Genomic DNA, 22,283 nt, shown 5'->3' with positions numbered 1-22,283 from the left:
CAGGTTGCCGTACAACGATAATTATGCATTATTCATAATGTTAACAAAGGGACAATTTGTAAGACAGAGTGAAAATGCATAAATCCGTTACCGAGTTCATTATTATTCATGAATCGTAAACGAAAAGACCTTTTCGGAAATGGAATTGCAAATAAACATTATTGGTACTATATCTGTAATGTCCAATGTAATTGTTTGGGAAAAACGATTTGTCATTGATGGACTGAAATATCAAGCTCCGTAATGGAGTGTCATAATTCAAGGTTTGCTTGGAATCACACATATGAACATACCTCATGCAGGGATTTGCGTATCTGTGGAGATCAAACAAGGCCATAAAGGAAGGATCACATTATAATTGAATGCCCACGAAAGTATTCACTGCATTTTTGAGAAAATGCATAATATTACGAAGTACATTCAAGTCCCGCCCTCATTCACTGAAATAGCAGCCACGCCCCTGACAGGCCGATATCTTCCCAATGACTCCCCATCTTAGCGTTTTGATCTTCAGTGTACATGTATGATGTACAGCGGTCATAATCTCCATCCTCTTATCCCTACATACCCAAGGGGATGTTGAATTTACACATCTTTAATGTTTTACATGCAGGTACTATCGCCCTGAGGTCAACTTACACAGCCGGTTTCTACGGTAGATGTTTTTGGATATGGCGACCACATGCATGTCCAGCAGTGTTCCTGTCGTTCGTGAGAAAGCATTACAATTTAATGAGGAAGGTGGGGCACCGCGGGTGTATTAAACCGGAGTAGAACAGTCATGTCATGCCACGGCGTTTAACCGGCGGGACAGAGGGGAAACAACGCGTGCGAGGAGGACTGATACAGACTTGATTGGGGTATACTAATATCTGCCCACTGACGTGACATACTCGAACAGACGAGGTCGTAATGGATCACGAAATACTGATATTCAGGAACACTGCTTACTGCTGGAAAGAAGACTGTACAGTGTTTATAATGCATCGTTGCTGAGGACAATTCTAATAGGGAAGCAAAATAATACTAGAATGTCAAATTGTTTGAGATTTATTCTCAAAACCGAGAGAAGGTTTCCTTGTCAACGAAGTGTTTACTCTCTTCTACGGAATGAGGGACTGCAAAACGCATAGAACGATCCATCCTCCGAGCGAGGACACAGCAATGAGCGCAGATGCATGTCCGACAGGACGGGTGTTTCGTCCACGGACAGGTTCTGGCAGCAATCACTACGGACGGGAAGGAGATAGAAAAAGACGGAATAAAAACTGGAATCCGAATTCAATTATACCCCCGGGGCATGACGAGGACTTCCAGGTCTGAATAAAGAGGGAATCCGTTTTCATGCCGCCTCAGGGCGCCTTCGACTTTGGGGAGTAAGATGGACAATCTCCCAACCTTTAATGCGAGCCGATCGATCGGAGACAGGCGGAAAGGGCGGAACATAGAGACAATCATTGATAGACCATTGGGATGGCGCAGACATACACGGGATACGTATGCAGCTAATAGAAACTATTCGGTTATGCGCGCATTGCCTTCTTGAGCGAACAATTCAAAAGGACTTCGTATCTTATATAGATGAACCTTTTGATGTGAGATGTGCACTACTTAGGGGCCGTCCATAAAGTACGTACGTACGAAGGAGGGAAGGGGGGTTGGTACCGTTGCGTACACCGTGCGTACGGGGGGGGGGATAAGCCAGTGCGTACCGTACGCAGACTGAAAATTTGCCTTTTATGAATCTTAATTAATCATATCAATACATCTAATTACCGGCATCAGCTTTTGCGCGTCGAAAGTCAAACGCAGTATCCTACCCCGTCCACCCCACCATTTCTCCTCCTGTGCCAACGCCCATTATGAGTAAACCATAACATTACACATGACATGACAAAGAATGGCAGCGTCTTCCGGAACTCTGAAATGCGTATGCGTACAGGAGTGGAGGGGTGGAGCCACTGCGTATGCCATGCGTAGAGGGGGACGGCCCCCTACGGTTTTTCAGATAAAAATAACCCCAAATGCCTTGTGAGAGTTTGCATATTCGGAAAAGGGTGGTTGTGATAACAACTGATCTGAAGTAGGCGTCGTGAAACTCGGGCCGTGGCCCTCCGTGTGTTTAAAAAATTACGTCCAGGGACCCGCGCCGGAGTGGACTCACGACAGGGTTTGGTCGCGATGGTTGAGACGGTCACGGTGGAATTCGCTGGCGATCGATTCCCAGCGACCACATACCGGCCCGTCCACTGGGGGGGGGGGCTTCGTCACGACCCACTCCCCAAGACACGCGCGTACCACTTGTTTATTTCGCGGATGGCGCGGGGAGGCAATTAGCATCCGATCGAACTCCTCTTCATCGAAGGACGGAAACGTGAACGCCGTGTCCGTGGGGGGCATTAGCGCCGACTGTTCGGCTGATCACTCGACCAAAAAACGATCGTATAGGTCCTAGAGTTGTTCCTTCCACAGCTTACCCGTGCCGAGTTATTTTTGCACAACATGAAGATCCTAGCTCGAGAGCTTGTAAAAATCACTGTTTAATATGCGGTCCCATGAACAGATATCGAGAAGCAATATTCAACCTTGTAAGACATCCAAGATGTGAGTGCTATTTCGGACAGTCGGCACACGAACCTTATTTACTACATAATGTGCTATTTTATGAAGGCTATGAAGATAATGCCAGTATTTTCCCAAAGCGCTGGTGACAGCTTTTGCACTTCATGCATTGATTATGATGGAGTTAACACCCGGCATCGTGTCTACCTGCCCCAGTGAAGATCAAAACTTATACCAGGCAAGATATGGGCACTCTAGACTATTGTTCCCTAACACTTCCCCCTAGAAGGCTGTGAAAACTTCCTGAGATTCCGATCAAACAATGACCAACGCAAAGGTGGGGGGGGGGGTTCTCTCCGTCCCACATCTTGCTTCAAATGCCGAAACCGCCACTGCACGTGCGTTCTTTCCATTTGCATTGTGCACCCGTACCTGCACTTACGTCACCGACTGAAAGAATCTTTAACCGATAAATGGGGTTTCAGTGCGCATGGCCACAGGAATGCAGTAAAGTGCTAGCAAAGCGTTTCTTGAGAATTAGTCTTGATGGGACAGTTGAATAAAGCCCCTATTCTTCCTTTGATCATAATCGTGAACAGGTTTGATTGTGTAAAGAAAGGTTACGAGGTCTTACATGTTTGTAAAGGACTCCAGCCTCACCCTGCAGTATTCATGCACAATAGGCAATGAGCTGGACCAAGAGAGGGCGCAATTTTCCTAACAACGGATGCTCGGTTGGTAGGAACTGCACTTCACTGCTTCACACAAAAAAATGCACGCATTACGGTCGCATAGATACCAACAATATAACCCTTCCCGACAAAATGACTCTTTTCAACCGGTGAGGTCGTGCTTCTGCTCAATGCGGGTCGGAAGAAGATAACAAAGACATTGATGTAGCAATGTATATTTTGTGACGTAAATAGTCTGGAAGCTGTAATCGAATCATCATCTGCCACTTGCATGTTCCTGACGTTAAATTAATCTTTGTTTAATGACGAGCACAGCCTTTCAAACCACGATTCATGTTAATATTTACCGTGTGGGCTTTGCAGACAAACGGAAACTTTACCGTAAGGCATGCATGACTTCCAACTAGAAAGAGTGGTTAGTAATTTTACCCTTCGTACTCAATCAGTAAAAAGCTACGTATTTTAGAAATTAAATTGTCAACTCACCATTGCTTTCATGCCCATCGCCATGTTTATAGCAAACATTCATGACAGAATTGCTGCGTCCGTTCCTTTAGGAAAGTCCATTCTGAGTACACAAAAAGACTATAGAAATTGTTTCGCACAAAGTAAATTTGTCAACAGCACGCGTGGACTGCGGGGTTTATTGAACTTGAATTTTCTTAATTTATCCCACGAGATAGGATCGCTGACGGTTCAAGGCGACTGCTAATGGATAAGGAAAGTCTTTAATACCATTAGAAAGACTTCCGAAGCAAATGCCTCATTTACCGGTATTTCTCTAATTTGATTGCATTTAGCAATTGAACATAACGTGGGTTTAACGGGGCACTCGACGACACAGCAATTATAGACTTGAGTTCCGGGTGCCCGATTACCGCACGGCCGGTTGGTCAGCGAGCGCTCGCGCATGGCAAGATTTAATTGACGTTGGAAAGACGGAGTGGAGATGGTAGTGGTGGTTGGGGGGGAGACCTTTACGCACTCATGTTGGAGTTCGATGGTTGCTCACGGACGTGACACGAATCACGTCTAGCGATACCGATACCCTAGATGGCTGATGATTCGAACGATATTGGAAGTAAGGGTTGAAAACATCGGTAGAAGGTTTCCGGGAAGGACAGGGGCAAAGAGATTACAGAATCCCTCAAAACACGAAGTCACTTTCAAATGCATTTCAAAAACGGCAGTGCTAACATGTCATGCAAATAATTCATTTGATCAACTGTGTTGTGGGTGAATGACATAAAGACAAAACCGAGAAATATGTATCTGATGAAGCTGCTTTGAAATCGGATTGAAACATAGCAGAGTGCAAATGGAACTTGAGGAAATATTGCAGACGTGCAAGTAATAACGGTTAAATGTAAAACAAACTTAATTTGGGGGAAAGAACAAAGGCGCGGTTGTTGTTAACGACACTGCGGACGGAAATCACGGTGTCGAATCAACATTCTACGGCGTTTTATCTGCACGGTCTTCCAGAGTGTACAGTACAGGCCCCTCCAGCCGGCCCCGCACTTGCTACCGTCATCCTGTCTGTCACAATAATATCCCCGGGTAGCCGGGATCAAATCTCCCCGTTCACGATCAAGGATACGGTGCTGACATGATTCAACTCGCGGCGGCGCGGCCCGTCTCGGCTGTCCGTCTGGTCAATGGCAGGATTGATCAGCATCACATTTCCCTTTGAACCAATTGCCCGCGTCCCATCTTTTCGGTTTTTCTCTCTGCTCTCTTCTTCTATTTGTATAGCTTTCTTTTCATCAATCTGTCGTTTCTTTGTCGTGGCATTGATTTCGGGCTCCCTTTCGATCCTCTCCTCTTTCGAGCGCTACGGCTGCTGCAATAGGCCACAACTTTGTTTTTCTAAAGACGACTCAATGTTGGCTCCTCCAAATAAAATGTCACGCTGATTCTCAAGCTGCGTGGATTATATTTCTGCCTCGAATTTCAATAAGGTAAGCCTGTGATGTACTTCGGAAGACCCGCGAGGAAAGCTGCTCTGATTTTGTTTAGCATGCATATAAAAAGCTACCCAGCCTTTTTTAACACATTGCCAAACACTTTTGCTATCCACGTTTCACCAGAGTTATGTTGACATATTTACACTGAAATGCGTTTAAATGCTAAGCAGATATCGAACAGCTGAGCGTCTACCATGGAAGAGCGCTTTAATAGCGTATGAAAACATTCCTCAACGTCTTTCAGGAAACACGTCGTGGGTCACACGTGCTGAAAAAGCGGGTACAAAAAGTGCTTGAACTCTGAACGCTCTTTACCGTGCACGTGTTTGTGCCTAAACGCTTGAACCAGTATTACTGATAAAAAATCATGCCGAAAATCATGTGGAAAGTAATAAATCCGGCACGGTCATCGGTGTAATGGGGGGGGTATATCTCACCTCTTTTTTGACCAAGGGATGGGCTACCGTATTCAATCTTCCACACAGTTTTTGGCCAGGGGATGGGCGATTGAATCAGCCCCCACTTTTTCGGACTCCCTAACAACCACAGTGTATTCAACATCACCCCCAAAAATAATTTTCAAAGCTTTAAGTAGGCTACGGTCGTATCGTGAATATTGCCCCCTAGTTTCATATGATGTCAGTCGCCTTTTAAATTTCCACGGCTCGGCTAGGCGTCCCCCATAATCCCCCATCTACCATTTCCCAGCACAACTCAAGCCATCACTGCTACATCAAGTCATTTTATTCACTGGGCAGAAAGTAATCCAAGCCTGGCATTGTTTCCCAAAACTCCCTTCTTAAAAGGGGGGTCTTAAACTGGACAAGAAGACACACCGCTGCGGCTACTTTATGTCACAAAGTTCCCTTTTGCGTATAAAACTGCCTATTTTACCTCTCAGATGACTTGTACATGTCTATGCTCGACAGCATCGTTGACTATAGTCACATTTTTGTTGGTCTAATGTTGAATGGTTTGGGTCTCAGAGATGGTTGAAGGTACTCACGTCGCGGGAAAATTTTGAATAGGTTTGGGGCCCTCGAACTTCTGGGGCGGTGTGACGTCGCCAAGTTATTATTTTTTTTTCATATGATGCAGTAGCGAGCCAGAAAAGCGAGAGCGACGAACACCATGCTAGCAAGCAGAGCCTTGAGTCTGATTTGTTGAGGGTTTTGGAATATTTTCCTACATCTCCGATTTTAAATTTTGTTCTTGTAAGTTTCGAGATTCTGTGCTTGTGACAGGCTTGGGGAAAAAAGCAGATCATAATTATTTGTATTAAGTATGAGTGAGGGGACTTCTCCTGTCACCTGTAAGTTAATTATACGCTATTTAATTAAACTTGAATTTACCCCTGCAATAAGTAGGTAATTACGTATAAGGTACTTCGTAGAAATGATTCCTATATAGCAAGTAGCGCATTTAGTAAATATTAATTGGAAAAGGAAACCAATTCATTGATTTTTTTCATTACAGTCTCTCAAGTTTTGTATTATAATTACTGATCTTTGATTTAAGTACGAACAGTAAATTGTTTCTTATCATGTTTCATGGATTTGTTGAAAAGTTGACTTAAATCTTTGCTGAATAATGAAGTTTTTATTGATGTGGATCGTTAGAAATGACGAGATCTTTTACGGTTAATTAGTTGAATTTAGACTCCAGTAAGTTAGCATGCAGATGCGCTTAATTCGCTGGTAATGTTTTGTTTAGATGGCAAACTAGAGCGGGGCATGTGCTTGACTGTCCCCGAGGGTGTCATACCGCTATTTGCGTATGCGAATATTGTATTAAGCAGTGCGCATTGATTTATTAAACTGATTTAACCTTTTGAAATTGAGCCGTCTTGGTGTTGTGTTAAAACATGGAGTACAAGTCAGACCATATTGAACCTTGAATTTCCTTCATAAAGCACGTAAACTAAATAGGCTCTCGCCCTTCTTAAGGAATAAATTTTCGTCTCGCGGTCTTTTGACTCTACGTGGTCCTTCTGACATCTTAGAATCTCGTTTCGAAACATTTGGGCCGAAATTTAAAGTAATCTTCATGCTGACAATATCTCTCTGCTGTTGAAAAAGAAACCCGACGAAAATGTGTTGTCTTCACACTGTAACCTCACAGAATCAAGCGCCCTCTGTTGCTGATGTTGCTAGAGTAGTGCACCGGTTTGTAAAAATCAAAACATGGAAAATGTACACAAAAAGATAGAATGTCATAAAAAAAAAACCAGGTGCTCTTCATCTACAAAGTGGATTGCATTCCTTAATTGTTTCTATTTTCATTTTTTTTTATTTCATTTGTTGTCTCAATACAGCGGTACTTTGGTTCGATGCAGGAACCACAGAATAAAGACCCAAAAAAAGCTGATTGCAAGAAAATCCTCGGTACAGATCCCCCATTACTTAGATTCCCCGCTCTTCTCCAAACGCACCGCCCACTTAAATAGTGGCGTGGGTTTTTGACGTGACATTTCGATTCCACGGAGACCGCCCGTCTTTTGTGAGCGCACAGCTACATAGGCCTACCCAAGCTCTCTCGCGACTAATACAAAATACCACGGCTGACGTATTTTCTTAACGGAAAGGCGGAAGTTAGTGGTCATTTTCCTGGTCAGTTTGAAGTGCCCATAAACGCCAAGGTCGGAGGAAGGTAATTATTGCCTTCGACAGCAGAGAGTCTTACGATAGCTTTTTATACTCTCGAAGGTCAGGCAAAATCCACTTTTTTAGGCAGGAATTTGCAGTTCGTGATTGAAAGGGAATTGCAATAATTAATATCGATGCTGATATTCTGTAGAAGTTCTTAGTGGTTTGTATTTATTCCACAATAAGTAATCGTTCACAAATATACCCATCCCGTTTGACCGCATGTAAGGACCACTTTCACACTTCTGGTATGAGACTACCGTAGAACTTTGGGCTTCGATGAAGAGATTCAACTCCATCAGTTCGCAAACGGCAAGAGTTGAGGAGCTAACTTGGTGTCAAATTAATCTGGCCTCACAGAGAAAAAAAAGTCAAGAAAACAGCCAGCTTGATTATATCCTGGAGGTCAAATTTCCTTCTGGATTTTAAAGCGAGGCATCCGAAGAGACTTTGGTGCTGGCTTAAGAAAAACCTGATTTTCGAAACAATCATTGAAACAACAAAGCACCTCTAATATCCACCCAAATAGTTCTATTAAAATGGCCTACACTGGGTCAGACAAACGCAGCGGGGTTTTGTTTCGAAATCTTGGCATCGATTCTACACAGGCCTCCTCTCTGAGATCAAAACCACCCGTGGCCTCATAATATCGAACTAAATGGAAATGCCTCTCATTTAGATCGAGGGCATATACACAGTTTCATGCTCTTGTAACAAAATGTGACGTTTTGTTAAGCTAGAAATTCCAAGGTAGGCGCTTGGGCGTCGTGGGGGGCAAGGGGGAACTTGCACCCTGGAAAATATTTTAAAAAGCTAACAAGAAACAACATGAGAAAAAAGAGAAAAACTTGACAAAATAGAAATGGACGGGGACGAAAATCACAAGTTTGCTCAAAATTTACCCTTTCCTGCTGTAAATTTGGTTAATTATAATTATAGATGGTGACAGTTCCCCCCCCAAAAAAAAATTCTGGCAACGCCCATGGATAGACGGAGGAGTAAAATCAACAGAAGCGAAAGACAGCTGGGAAGCCGAGATTTCTTTCTTTAAAAAGCCCCTGACAGTCGCTGACGGTGAGCGATGGCTTGGATCTGCGCATGCCTGGACGATCACGGTCACTGCATGTAGACGGCGTGGCTTGCAGGCAGCGCAAGCAGGGCTCCTCGCCATTGCCAGGCTAACCAACCGCAGCTGGGTAAATGAATACCGCGTTCAGCAGGGCCGGCGATGCGGTATATAAACCAGCGACGAGCCGGGGAAATGCAGAGAATAATGATCCTCACTGCGGCGGCATTGACAAGATAGCGAGATCTCTCTCTTGCACGTGCGTGTTTCCTGACCTGGGACTTGAGGACCAGCATGGACGACGCGGAGTCGTACAATTATCACTACGGCGAGCTGCTGCCCAAGTTGACGGACGGCGAGTGCGCCTTCATGAAGTTCTTCAACATCACCCCAGAGATCATTGGGGACTTCACGTACACCACCAGGCAGAAGGCGCTGCTGTTGGGAGTGCTACCTCTGCTCATGGTGATTGGTTTGCTGGACAACCTGGCCTTTGTGTACGTGGTGCTCAGGATCCCGGAAATGAAGACTGTGACCAACTCCTACCTCCTGAACCTGGCCATAGCCGACGTGCTGTACCTGACCTTCTCGGTCGGGGAGAAGCTGATAAAGTACGGTCTGTCCCCGGTCTCCGACGACGACGGGGCGCTGGGGCTGGGCGGCTGCATCGTGATCTATATCATCAGCGATCTGGCCTACTTCGCCGGCTTGTTCTTCGTCACCCTGGTGTCCTTCGACCGGTTCCTGGCTGTGCACAGCCCCATGGCCAGCGGGAGGAAAGGCGGCCGGAACTACACCCAGATTGCGATCGCTGGAACCTGGATAGTAGCGGCCGTCTTGGCGGCAATCATGTCGCCGTCGTATGGGGCCCTGGAGGAGTATTGTATCCTCTGGCCCGATGAAGCGCCATACAACGAATGGTCCCACGTGGCAGCCGAGTGCATGGCGGTGGAGCCCTGGCTTATGCCCTTCACCCAGGGCCTCCAAACTCTGCCGTTCTTCATCTCCTTCGTCGTCAACGTCATCCTGTACATCTTCATCATCAAGGGCCTGGACCAGTCCATCGAGCGGCTGCGGAAGCACGGGCTGATGAAGGAGAAGGACATTAACGTCCGCAACCAGATCGCCCGCATGCTGGTGGTCAACGGCCTGGTCTTCTTCTGCTGTCTCGCCCCTTTCGAGATCCGGTCGCTGCTGAAGATGATCGACACCCTCTCCGGAGGGGACAAGATCGTGATCCCCTTGGAGACCAGCATCACGCTGGACCACATCGGGCGGGTGATGGCCTACACCAACTCGGCCATCAACCCGCTCATCTACACGGCCATGAGCAGCCGCTACCGTCAGGCCTTCAAGCAGGCTTTTTTACCTAAGAACCGGCAGGGATTTTTTCGCGGGGTTCGGACGTCGTTTAACCAGACGTTATCGCACACCACTGAGACCCATATGGATGAAACCCACACGGAGTCCAGGTTCTGAGACTGGAGAGCAAGGCTAAGAGAGCAGACGTAAGCGGCCATCTCTCATGCATGTGCAGTCTTACGTACGGAAATGTATGCTTGTTGAGATTTTGAATACATTAACGGTGGCCTAGAATTGAAAGTTGTCCAGACGAGATGTTGTACAAAACACATCCAAAGATCACGTTGTCTAACAGGATAAAGAAGACAAATATTTATATGTATATTTCGATCAGTTCAAAAGTATATTAGTAAAGTGTACAGACAACAATATCGTACTATATTATAGAAATACGATTGGTGCATTTGACATCAAGATTAGAATTTCAACAAGATTTCAACGGGACACAATTTCTTTTAAACTTTGGTTTTTGGCTTAAGTCCCACGACTTTTGGGAGCTCAAAGCATACCTTCTTGTAAGATTAAGAAGAAAGCTGCATGGCATTTCATTCTCATTATCAAAGTATGACTAAGCAAGGTGCAACTCAAAAATGTATTTTATTCCCCAAAATAATTCGACTGAACCTCGTCGACGATGCTTCGCAGAGCGCAAAAGGACCTTGTCTAATGCACGGCCTTGGTTTGCGAATTCCGGCTTCAAATCCCCCATTTTAAGCCGTAGTGCAAGGGCATCATAATCCGATCAAAGGGCACATGGACACCGCAGACCATCCATTGAAATTTACGCCCCGTAAAATGAGATCCCAGCCCGGACACGCTTTGCCAGTAAACGCGCGCATACTGAAGAATGACGGCTTAGTGTAAGGTTGCGAAATTAATTCACGCGTCGTTGGAAATGCTCTCCGCTCGGGCAAGTGCGCGTGCAGACCCGCGAGTGATTTACTCCGCTAAACCACATAGGTGTGTATGGAAACTGTACACTGAGACGTGTTTCAGAGATCAGCCCATTTTACTGACATTTTATCTTCTTGTGTGGGAATTACGTCTTTGTTTTGAGGTTTATACATATGGTTGGTGATAATCAGAACCTAAAAAAACTTAAGCATGGTCGAATAAGAGAAAAAATAATATGGTGAATTCATGTACCCAAAATTAAATTAAGCCCTATTTACTCTTTGAACTTGCTATATATTATGATATATTTAGCTCTACAGTAGGATAAATTCACTCCCAAGTTAGGGTAAAAAAACTACTCTTAAAATATTTTAACCCTATTTTTGGGGTCAAAATTTGGATCTGGTTAATTTTAACCCTAGCAGTTTTTCGTTGGAAAGGGCAGGCTAGGCCTACTCGTCTCAACACAGAGGAAACAATTTGAATCTGTACAGCCGCCGAAATGTACACTAACACACCTATTTTCAGTGTTGGTAGTATCGAGGTGTTGGGAGCCAGCCGCGCACAAGCACCTCCTCATCGGTTGAAAAGAGCCGCGTTGGTCGGGAGTGTTTATTTTGTTGGTAGCGACGCGACTGAAACGCTTGCGTTTCCTAGTCGTTCGTGAACTAGTGATGCGATTAGTACCGAAGGAGCCTCCGAGAAATACCGCCCTCTCCTGCTACAGCTCGAGGCTCATAGGCTAAACCAGCGACTGAAATTAGGAGCCATCAGTGCGGTGGTACCACGCACGAGCATGCACAGGTCGTGCGGGCCTTGAACACCTCTTCGACCTATAGGTGACAACACAAGCACCTGTGGGCTAACAGCGCTGCGTGAATGCTGTGCCGACTGTAAAAACGACGCTTTCTCGGATTTCTCGTTTTTTTATATCACCCGTGCAAAATATACATCGGGAAATCGGGGCTTGTTTCGACTCCTAATCCTTCACGCTTACCTGCAGCTGCCCTGTCTACCGAATTGTTAACCCTGCCGTCGTGTCACCGAGTCCGTCATGAATAATAAACAATCACCTAGGATTACACACTTAGATCGATGACAGCGTGCGGGGTTGAATCAAAGTCAACCACGGTGAAAGGCTGCGAGGATTTCTCGGCAGGACTTTATGCTTTTTTTTTTAGCATAAAGGGATGTCGTGAGCAAAGTCGCCTTCAGACTCAACCGCCATTAACGACGCGGGTTCAAAAACACGGCACACTTTCCTGCGCTTCATTAACGCCAGCAGCGGACCGTATCCTGGTAAAAACAAAAAACAACCTAAAAATCGCGCTGCCGTTTTCGCTGGGCTGAAGAAATGAAATCATTTTCCTACATTTCCGGACTGAAACAGAATGGAAGGATAGGACCAAACGCCGGAGCTCCTTTAAATTACAAAAACGGTTAATGTCAATTTCAAAAGTGAGATTTGTCCTTTGGAAAATGTAGCCATAATTTGGAGAGACAAAGTGTGACTTCTGACTCTGTTAACCTTAGAGGAAGTAGACCTAAGAAGAAAAGAGTTCCCAAATTATTAACTGAAAACATAATGAATTTAGGACTCCAGTCTTTAAACCCAAAAATTAGTTGCGAAGCAAATCATTGATTACACAAAAGATTTGTTTTCATAAGTCTTGAGCCTGAAACAGCCACACAAGCAGAGGAATGAAGGCCACGTTTGTTTTGGATCGCGATGATCCGTAGTTGTCTACGGACACCAAGACCCGCATAGCGGATGGTGCGAACCAGCATTAGGATCACTGACGGAGATCCCTATCCGTGTGAAACTAGCAGGCCTATACTTAGACCGCACCTCGTGCTATCCAAGATGTTAGTAGACGAACAAGCAGAAAAAAAAATCTGCTCCAGCTTTTAGAAATCTCACCCTTGGGAAAATTTTCCCTGAATTCCTGAATTGAGTGGTCGTGAAGTGAACTGCCGACCCAGCCTGGAAATGTGAAGAACATGTGTTCAGTAATTCCTCAGAATGATAGGAATATGTCTCCTGAAGCTCTGGTTTAAAGGAACAACATAACATGTAATCCTCCCATTTGAAAGCACCGAGTGAATGGTCGTTCTTATACATCTCTTGTGAGGTTGCGCGATAGAAGCATCAGGGACGGATCTAGCTTTCAGGGAAACCGGGGGGGGGGAGATAATGGTCGCGCTGAAAGGAAGCCCTACTGTGGGGATCCACCGGAAATCGATGTAATTGTTTAACTATCGATGGATAGACGAACGGCGCAATCCTCGTCCGGGGTTTTTATTTGGTAGGTCGACTCATTTTCTGTCATTTCACTGGTAGTTCCATTTCGTCCGCAGCTGTACTGGGGGGGGGTTGTTACCCTCACCCCCTTTAGATCCACCTCTTGGGATGTCCTAGCGAGAGTCTGCTTTTGACGCCGTCGGGTTTCCCCCCCCCCAAAAAAAAAAAAAAAAGTTTCTACACCGAGAATGACGTGCGGCCGTGACAGGTGTAGCAGTAGCGGGCATCTGCGCTCTGTTGTCCCGCCTGGCATTTCAACTGAATCAGCGCACCCCATTCGCAACTGTAAAAGCAGCGGCTCCAAACCACCGCATTATGCGGATCTGGTAATTACAAAATTTGCCACGTCTCTCCTCTTCTCTAACCTTACTCTGCGTCTCACCCAAAGTGTATTTACAACACAAGTGCCCTGAATTTATTATTTGCTGTCATTATAATTGATATTTTCAGCTTTGATTCAATTGATAAAGGGTTACGGTTCCTCCGTTGGGGCAGGGGTTTCGTAAATGCGAGACAATTACGGTCTCATGTCGTGCGCTATAGGAGTAATAGAATTGAAAGAAAGATTTTACTGCTCGTGAGAAACATCTTAGAACACTCCACGGTTTCTATGCCTCCCCTCTGGTAAAGGTAATTGAAATCGCCGCATTATAGGTATATCCTCTGTCCCAAGCTCCATGGACTCACCTCAGACTGAAATCAGATAAATCCGAAGGGGAAGATTTTTCAATTTACCACTTTCGGGAGATTAACACCTCGCAATTTCCATCTCTCCCCCCCCCCAGCCTGTCGGAGGGTGACAAGTTCGCGTGGGGAGCCCCTCTCTGGAAGGCTCCCGCCAGACCTGCCCTTCTTTGCGTGATGCGGCAATTGCCTGCATGGGATCGGCGCGCACCGCCACGTCCACATAATGCGCAATTACGGTGAAATCCAATTTCACGTGTCGGCTGCGCTGGCATTTGGGGTTTCTTCTGTCCTTTCCGCCCGGCCCTGCGCGGGCTGTCGGCAATATTGACGCACCGTCGAGCAGACGTTAATTACCAGAAAAACCTCGTCTAACACCCGATGGAACATTCAACTCATCTCCTCTACAGTAAAACGTTTGAATCGGTAAGGATTTTTAAAAATACTTGGTACCGCCTGAAGTCGTCCCAATTCAATTTTCTTAGAGAAAGTAATTCCATTTTTCCTTTCAAAACTTCACACATTTTGATACTTCAACAATGGATGAAAATCCACATAGATAGTCTGTCTTGAACATACAAAGGTCAGGCTGAATCTGAAACACAAGAATACACTTGTTTAGATAGGTTTACTCGAATAAAAAGCTTTCTCCATTTTTAACAGAAGGGTCATAACTTCAATTTCATACGGCCACGCCCCCAGGAGAAGACAAAGTGGGTTTAGGCCTACCCTATGAATATACTAGTGTCTGACTTATTAAGAATCTTGTCTTAAAAATGCAATTTGGTTCACAAAACAAATGAAACATTTGAGAACAGTCGAAATCGTGTGCACCAGCATCTCAGCTTAAAATCTCTTTGACATCTGACGCTTCTCTAGGAATTGTAGAGAGCTCACGATATAATTGGAAGAAAAAACGTGGTAAGCTTTCCAATCAGGCGCTGATCCGCAGGAAGATTTGTACGTCTCGTTTTACTACATTTTTGTGGACAAAATGTGCTCCCATTCAATTTCGAGAATGGAGAGGGACTTAAGCTTTTTCAAATGTGCCATTTTGAAAGACATTAGTGCTAGCCGTAAGAAAACAAAAGCCTCAGCGCTGGATTACTGTCGCCGCGGAAGATGTTTTGAACCTTTTCTTAAAAATAAAAGGCCGGTGCCGGAAGAAAATTTACTTCTTAGAAGAGAAGTTGATCTTAGCTGAAGTTTACAGTCCACGCAAAGCCAAGCGTTTCATAATGTCTGTTTTGATTGAAAGGATAAAATTTCTCGTCATCCCAATTAGTTTCAACTAAATTTCAAGCGCGCTGTTTAAAGATCAAAGTACGCACGGATGATGCAGCCGCGTTTCGCCCATTAAAATAAAGCGTGGTTTTGCACTTGTGTTATAAATCTAACACGGCGAGTTTTTCGTGGTAGCTCTGATCGATAGACACTCGAAAAAAATTAAGATTTTTTAAAACAAAACACATCGTCACTTCTTCTTTTAAGAATAAAATAATAGGAAAAAATGAAGTTAAATGTACCTCTTGTGGCGTGGTAAAGATAAAATAAAAGTGTCTGCAAAGTTTAAGGAATGAACTGTCTGTACAAGTGACAGAATGTCAGCGATTGCATTCAGCTTATTCCTGCCCAAAACGTCTGGCAACTCCGTAATGTGGTTTTGGGCAAATCTTGTCATATTTCGATGTGGTAATTTGACCAGTGATGGACAGAAGCCCCCCTCCCGCGTACGTGAATGTGACCGTTAATGAACCACCATTAAAGCCGCGGAGTTGGCGTTGAAATCCTAAGTGCTTTGAAGTGAGATTGCTTATAGGGCGAAACCCGGGATCCCGTAAGTCACGCACGATGGGTGCACCTCCCTCGCGATGATGATTGGGAGACGCTACCCCCTAATTGCCGCAGATTGTCGCGCCAAATATTATAATCATCATTCAGCTTGATGATATGAAACTATGCTACGGTAATAATCAGATATGAAACGCGATAATCAAAACACATTGAAGCTTTAGCTATCCCATTTCCTTTGCGTATACTTTAGCAGGTGAACATATTGATTCACGTGTTAGTGCTAGATATTACTGTTTTCATTTGACACGTCACTTTGCAGTTTGTATGCATCAAGAGCTTTCTCGTATTTGACGTGTGAACTTAATACGAGCAAGGAAAGGGACACACGTCAGGGGAAACTAAAATGTCAAATTTCCAGAATGACATAAAAAATGACAATTCGTTCCACAACAGTTTATTGTAAAAAAGGACTGAACATTCAGTGATATCTCCAAGGGCTGTTTTTCTGCGTTCGTAGGAATAAATCCTGGTGTGGTGTATTTCCAACGTATAGGAGTAAGAAGCTTGTCCAGTGTCCAGTGGTCAGTTAGCCAACATTTTCATTTCGTAGGGAGTTTTCCACACAGCTAGTTTGCGTTACTTGCTTGCTTCAAGGTTCATTGAATTTTCCCGTTTTCGTCTTTAAAATAAAGTATATACGCAGTCAAAAGATGGACTTTGACCCACGGAGCCCCGCAGTACCGGAAGAAACAGGGCCGTATTCATTTTAACACGAACCTTTACTCACTCGGTGAAAAAATGTATGGGTCATCAACAGAAAAATATTGTCGTGCGTTAAAGGCCGAATTTTCGTCACAGTCACGCTCATTACCACCGCATCCTCATCTTGATGGGGCATTTTAAAATCGCTCACGAATCTGGCAGAGCAGTCGCGAGAGACGCGCGGATCTCTTCAATAATTCAGGGAGAATTTCATCGAGTCGGCCTCCGGGCCCCATCCAGGTACCAAGGGACCGTCAGGAGGGCTCTGTCTTCTCGCTTTCCATATGGTCGGCTGCCACGGCGCTCTTGAGCCAAACATTTTCTGTAGTCTTACTGTCAAAATATTTGGGTTGTACCCACGTATTGCTTGGGGTAGAGTGTTTCCCACATTACAACAAGTCAGCCATATGGTCCGATCTTCGTGAATCGTGGCTTGCCTGTCATCGTCTGACCCCCAACTTGCCATGAAAATTTGCGGAGACTTTTTTTCACGTAGATTTACATGTAGATATCAAAACGTTTGTTTTCACTCCTGCCTTCAACAATCTGTATTATCCCGTAATATGAATTCCTTCAAGTCTTTTGCGTGCTACGTGTCAAAAACAAGCATAACTTAATAAAACCCTACAATACTCATCAAAGCGTTGAAAGTCCTGAAGAAAACTCTCCAACAAATGCCCGCTGGTATCCCAGGCCTACATGTTGCCGTATTAAAAGAATACAAAAAAATCCGCTCACTGAAATCCCTTGCGTATGAAGCAGACTTGACTAACAAGCCAAGGCGAATGGCCGGGTGTAATTTATCATTCATCCAAGATGGATTGCTTTGTTCCATCAACAAGATGGTTATTGCGTGCCCTGCTGGGGGGGATATAGGCTACGCCATGATATGCTTTTCCGGTGTATAATTTTTAACGAACCAGGCCTGGCCTTCTCGATTAATGTTTAATTTAACCGTAATGTGTTCAAAAATTAACCGAGGAAAGGTAAAATCACCTCTGTACGACTTCGAACTGGTTAGCAGCATTTTGTCGTACATACTGGCAAAACGATACCCCTTTAAATTTCTGATCGGCTTTTGCTTCCATAATGTAAAATTGTGATCAGGAAATAGTGTGTATTTCAAGGACAAATCTGGCAGATGGTTTTCCAGTCCCAATATCTTTAAGTCGTAACCGAAGAGCTGGCAAGGAATCATCTTCTTTGTCACCTAAAGCAAGAACATGAAACATAAAACGTGAGCCAAGGCATCGCGTGATCTCCACGTGACCTTTGACCTATTCACTGGTGCAAGGACCGAGTGTCCCAGTCGCATTATCACATTTCACACATTGGTGGCGTATTAGATAACGTCAACATCCTTCTAACGTATTGTTCAAGTGATCTTCTTTCTTTTCATCTCTTTTAAAACAGAAATGGCCTTTTCATCCTCAATTTCAACAGAGGAAAAATTCAAAAATCTTGTGGAGAGCCCTTTGACAAGTCCCGTTTGCCCGCAATGTGATATGTTTTCCTTCCCCTACAATGCCAACAATTTCTTTCTAAAGTCTTGAGTGATTCATACGAACGTGCCAGCGATACGAGCGGAAAGGATAATTTGTCTCCCTGGACTGAAGAAGAAATGAATTTTGCCGCTCGACAACTTGGGAAAAATTGCGGACATAAACTACCGCCAGACTGACGTGCAACCCCGACGTTGACGATTTTGCGCCCATGGTCCGTGAAAAGCAGACAGGCGCGTGAACAGTTTGCCTCAGCAATGATTAATATAGAACCACAAGCGACATTCGACTGCGACATGTCCAACGACGGACGAAACCCGACAACTGTACTTGCTCTCTTCGAAGTCCCCACGTCCCACTGGAGACGCAGTTAACTTTCAAAACTGGAGGCCAGCCCCCTCCCTTTATCCGATGCGGTTTAAAAATAGAAGAAGTTAACTGAAACGTTTGTTCGGGAGGCCGTCGCCCACAGACTTTTGGGGGCAATTTGGCGGGAAATCAGTGTCACTCCGAATCCGAAACTGTGTACCGTGTAATTGCCGTACGGTGGAAGCAGTTATTATCTTGCGTGTCTCATTAAGGCGGATCTGAGTCGTATAAATTCCATTAAAATGTAAATATGACTGGCAACCTCGATAAAAAAAGACCCACTTTGTGGCATTACCAAGGACATCGCGCCTCAGCCAAGTGAGAAAATGCCAAAAATAGACGAGAACAATTGCAAATGCTAATAACCGCAGGCAGTAAGCTTCTGGGAACAGCACACATAATTTCCCCTAAATCGACTTCCCGTCGAACAGGAGAGCAATTCGCAATCAATTCAAAAATTACTCTGCCAAACAAAAAAAAAGGGTTAAGTTGTCTTAAAATATATTGTGTGCTTGTTCTTCCTGGCGTGCTTCCACCATCAACAAAAACAGGACCGTAAAAAAGAACTTTTTCAATGATCGGAAAGTGTTTCAACACTTAAGTCTACTTCGAAGATTTTAGATAACGGGCAAGCAGTAACATACGCGTTTAGAGAAAATCTCTACAGGCAATAGCCGTCGGATTCCATAAGCGCCCTTGCTTTTTCCGGGCATAGCAATGTCTTTGGGATACAATGTCAAAAGAAAACTAATTCAACAGATCCATTGTATGCACATATTTGAATTTGTAATATCGGCGTAAATATTTAAACGCAGTTCTTTCCCCGTAACCGTTTAGAAATAAAGGTTGTTCTAAGACATCCTCGGCTCTACACTTTACCCAAAAGATAACGAAGCCAAGGATTGGAAAAAAACGGTCGTTGGTGTATCAGTCGACATGAGGACAATTTGCCGACAACTTCTTGGGCAAATAACAAATCCAGAGAGCGGACCAATCGTTTCCGCATCAGACATAGAGGAACAATATTGTCGACAAAGCGACAGAAGTCAAATATAATGACAAAATAGGTGTCCACTGAAGCTTATATGCCTTCATCTCTTGATGAAACACTCCATTTGTTTCGAAGCACACTTTCTTATGTGCCCCGTACCTTTATAAGAGTTCACTGTCGCTGATCGACACGCGCGTTGTCATTAAACTCCGACACAGCTGTCGCTGTGCAGTATAGGATGAGCACTGTAGCAGTTAGTTTCATTTTGTCGGCATTCTTGTCGCTTTAAACTATCGTTCCACGTATTGTATTATATATTTCAGTGAAAATGTTACAGATGGTGCATTGTAAATGAAGTGTACTTTTATTGAAAAGTGAAATCTGGAAATAAAAGAAAATGTAAATATATATGGAAAAGCAAGTGTTACCAGGCCCAGTTTTCTGCTGACAGTGTCGATCCCTACTTTGAGTTTCCCATTTCTTCTCGTTTGATTTGTGTTTGGTGCGCGAACAAGGCGGGCTAAATCGAAAGTGTACTTTCAGCAAAAACAGTTTGAGGTATTAACGATGCTAAAACCACCGGGAGCACCGATTCTGTTTTGGGACGGGCACCAGTCAGTTTTTGAGGCGTAGTTACTTTGAACACAGAAGAATTTTTCCCTAAATTTCTGGAAAAAATCACAAACAATCATGCGATAATACAAAATCTCCCCGCTGCGAGCATGTCGGGGAGGCTTGAGAATTTAGGACTTCACTGGAACGTTTTTCTTTTCTTATACCATTTTTAGCCGAAGAATCTCTTTTGTAAAAGTCTCGATAATGGTGGTTGAAGGAGTGACTCTGCATGCATTTAAAACAAAAAATTACAAAAATAAAGACACAGAAACATTTTGCCTGTTCTTTCAAAAAAATCCGTATCTTCGAATATGAAGAGCGAGAACGAGTGTTTTGCGGATTGATAAAGTCTCTCCCGCGTGAGTGTGGCATTTTCAAAGCTCCAGTCCCTTAATAAGTTTAAGGAGTTTTAACGTCAAAATATTTTATCAGATTGTACCTAAGTGCTATTGCTTTCATCTCTCTGCCAATCAAACAAGAGCTCAAGCATGGAGCTGTAAGGAAAAAAGTCAGGGAAGTGGCTTTCAAGTGTCATTTTTCTTAAGAGTCCCTCGACGGCGGGAAAGAGATGTTTTCAAGTGGGCGAATCGTATAGTCTTCCAGCAAAACAGCCGCGATAAACTCCTTTAGCAGAAACCAACTCTGCATCCGAAATCTTGAGGCGGTTCAGGGGCCAGCCCCACAAACACTATCCGCACCAGGTAGTGCGATATCCGGCGATACTATCTGCGCAGTCTCTTACTACTTTCCACCAGCCTAGGGGGCACTAGGATCTGAGATCTATGCCAGGATTCCATCGGGGAAAAAAATTCAAAATCTCGACTACTGTTTCCTAGGCATCCTACGACCATCGCTCAGTCGACCCTCAAGGCAACACACGGGTGTTCGGATAGAGGGGAACGGAAATGGAACGGGCTGATCCTCCTTGGATTAATGTCCAGCCGGGCTCCAGGGGAGATTACGGAGCTCACGGGTGTACGTATCACGGCCTGGTGAAAGATAACATAAGCTGGCATGCTGTCCATGAGACATGGCATTGAAGTGATGTCTTGCAAGGACAATTTGTCTGCCCGCAGTCCAGCATTTCGACAGGAAGCCAGAAATTGTTTTATAACAAAAGAGGTTCTGCCATTGGAATGGCGACACAAAATGAGCATAAAAGAAAAAAGAAAGAGACGACAACAGTGACAACGATGATCACAACGACGACGACATGCAACAACAATCAAAGCCATGACGTCAACGAACAACGACGGGCTCATTGTGATTTGCCACACGGTGGAAAAGGGACACTTGATACCGGATGAAATCTCTTGAAACAATGAATCAGCTTTGAAAACAAAATAATTGGAGAGGTGAAACAAGTTGACCTTAAAATCGACCGAGCTTCTTACACCTGTAAAGAAAGACCAACGCTTGTAGTAGGTGTTGCATTTAACAAGATGGTAAAGCTGGATACCAACATCACACCTCACTGCAATAACGATGGTGTCGAATTTACACCGCATAAACATGTAGAACTCCGACTGAACTATTAGATCGCATTGCGCCATAGATATCTAACAAGGTGTTGGCCTTAAGCCCAAGCTGTCGTAAAATTGGAATGGCAATTTTCAGAGGGGCACCAACTCTTTCAACCCCGATTTTCTAGGGCCTCTTGGAAGTTGGGAACCTCTTTTCCGCTAAACCAGGTTCCAAAAGACAAACAAAACACGACGATTTCCCCCATTTTGGTTCCTAACTGCTTCTTGAATGCTAAGGGCTCTCCTTTTCCAGCTCATCAGCATTCCACAAATCATGAGAAATACATTAAAAGATTTTCTCTCGCAAGTGGGAAAAAGGAAAAAACAAAACAAAACCCGTAGAGATCTCATGCCGTTCGATCCTACATGCTCTCAGCCAGCTAAAGATAACTTCAGCTGGGGAAAGTCAATATTATCTTTGCACGGGCGGTTTTTTCCCCCAGCAGTGACCCAAACTGACAGAGGCAATAGGAATGCCTGTATGCTCATCTTATTTACAGAATATTTCGTGCACACATTGGCGCCGGTTTTATGTACTGAACATGCATGGCAT

At 44.4% G+C, this 22,283-nt stretch overlaps 1 protein-coding gene across 1 annotated transcript; it reads left to right on the top strand.

Moving 5' to 3' along the window:
* Positions 1-9,019: 9,019 nt before the first annotated feature.
* Positions 9,020-20,009, top strand: LOC110980983 (somatostatin receptor type 5-like). The gene has a single exon (XM_022238100.2). The coding sequence runs from the start codon at positions 9,227-9,229 to the stop codon at positions 10,409-10,411; it is 1,185 nt and encodes a 394-aa protein (XP_022093792.1). The 5' UTR covers positions 9,020-9,226; the 3' UTR covers positions 10,412-20,009.
* Positions 20,010-22,283: the final 2,274 nt, after the last annotated feature.

Source organism: Acanthaster planci, linkage group LG14, assembly GCF_054643075.1.
Source record: "Acanthaster planci isolate LZ-2023a linkage group LG14, COTS_SCS, whole genome shotgun sequence".
Lineage (NCBI taxonomy): Eukaryota > Metazoa > Echinodermata > Asteroidea > Valvatida > Acanthasteridae > Acanthaster > Acanthaster planci.
Note: the sequence above shows the minus strand (reverse complement) of the source record. Positions and strands in the feature narration are given on the sequence as shown.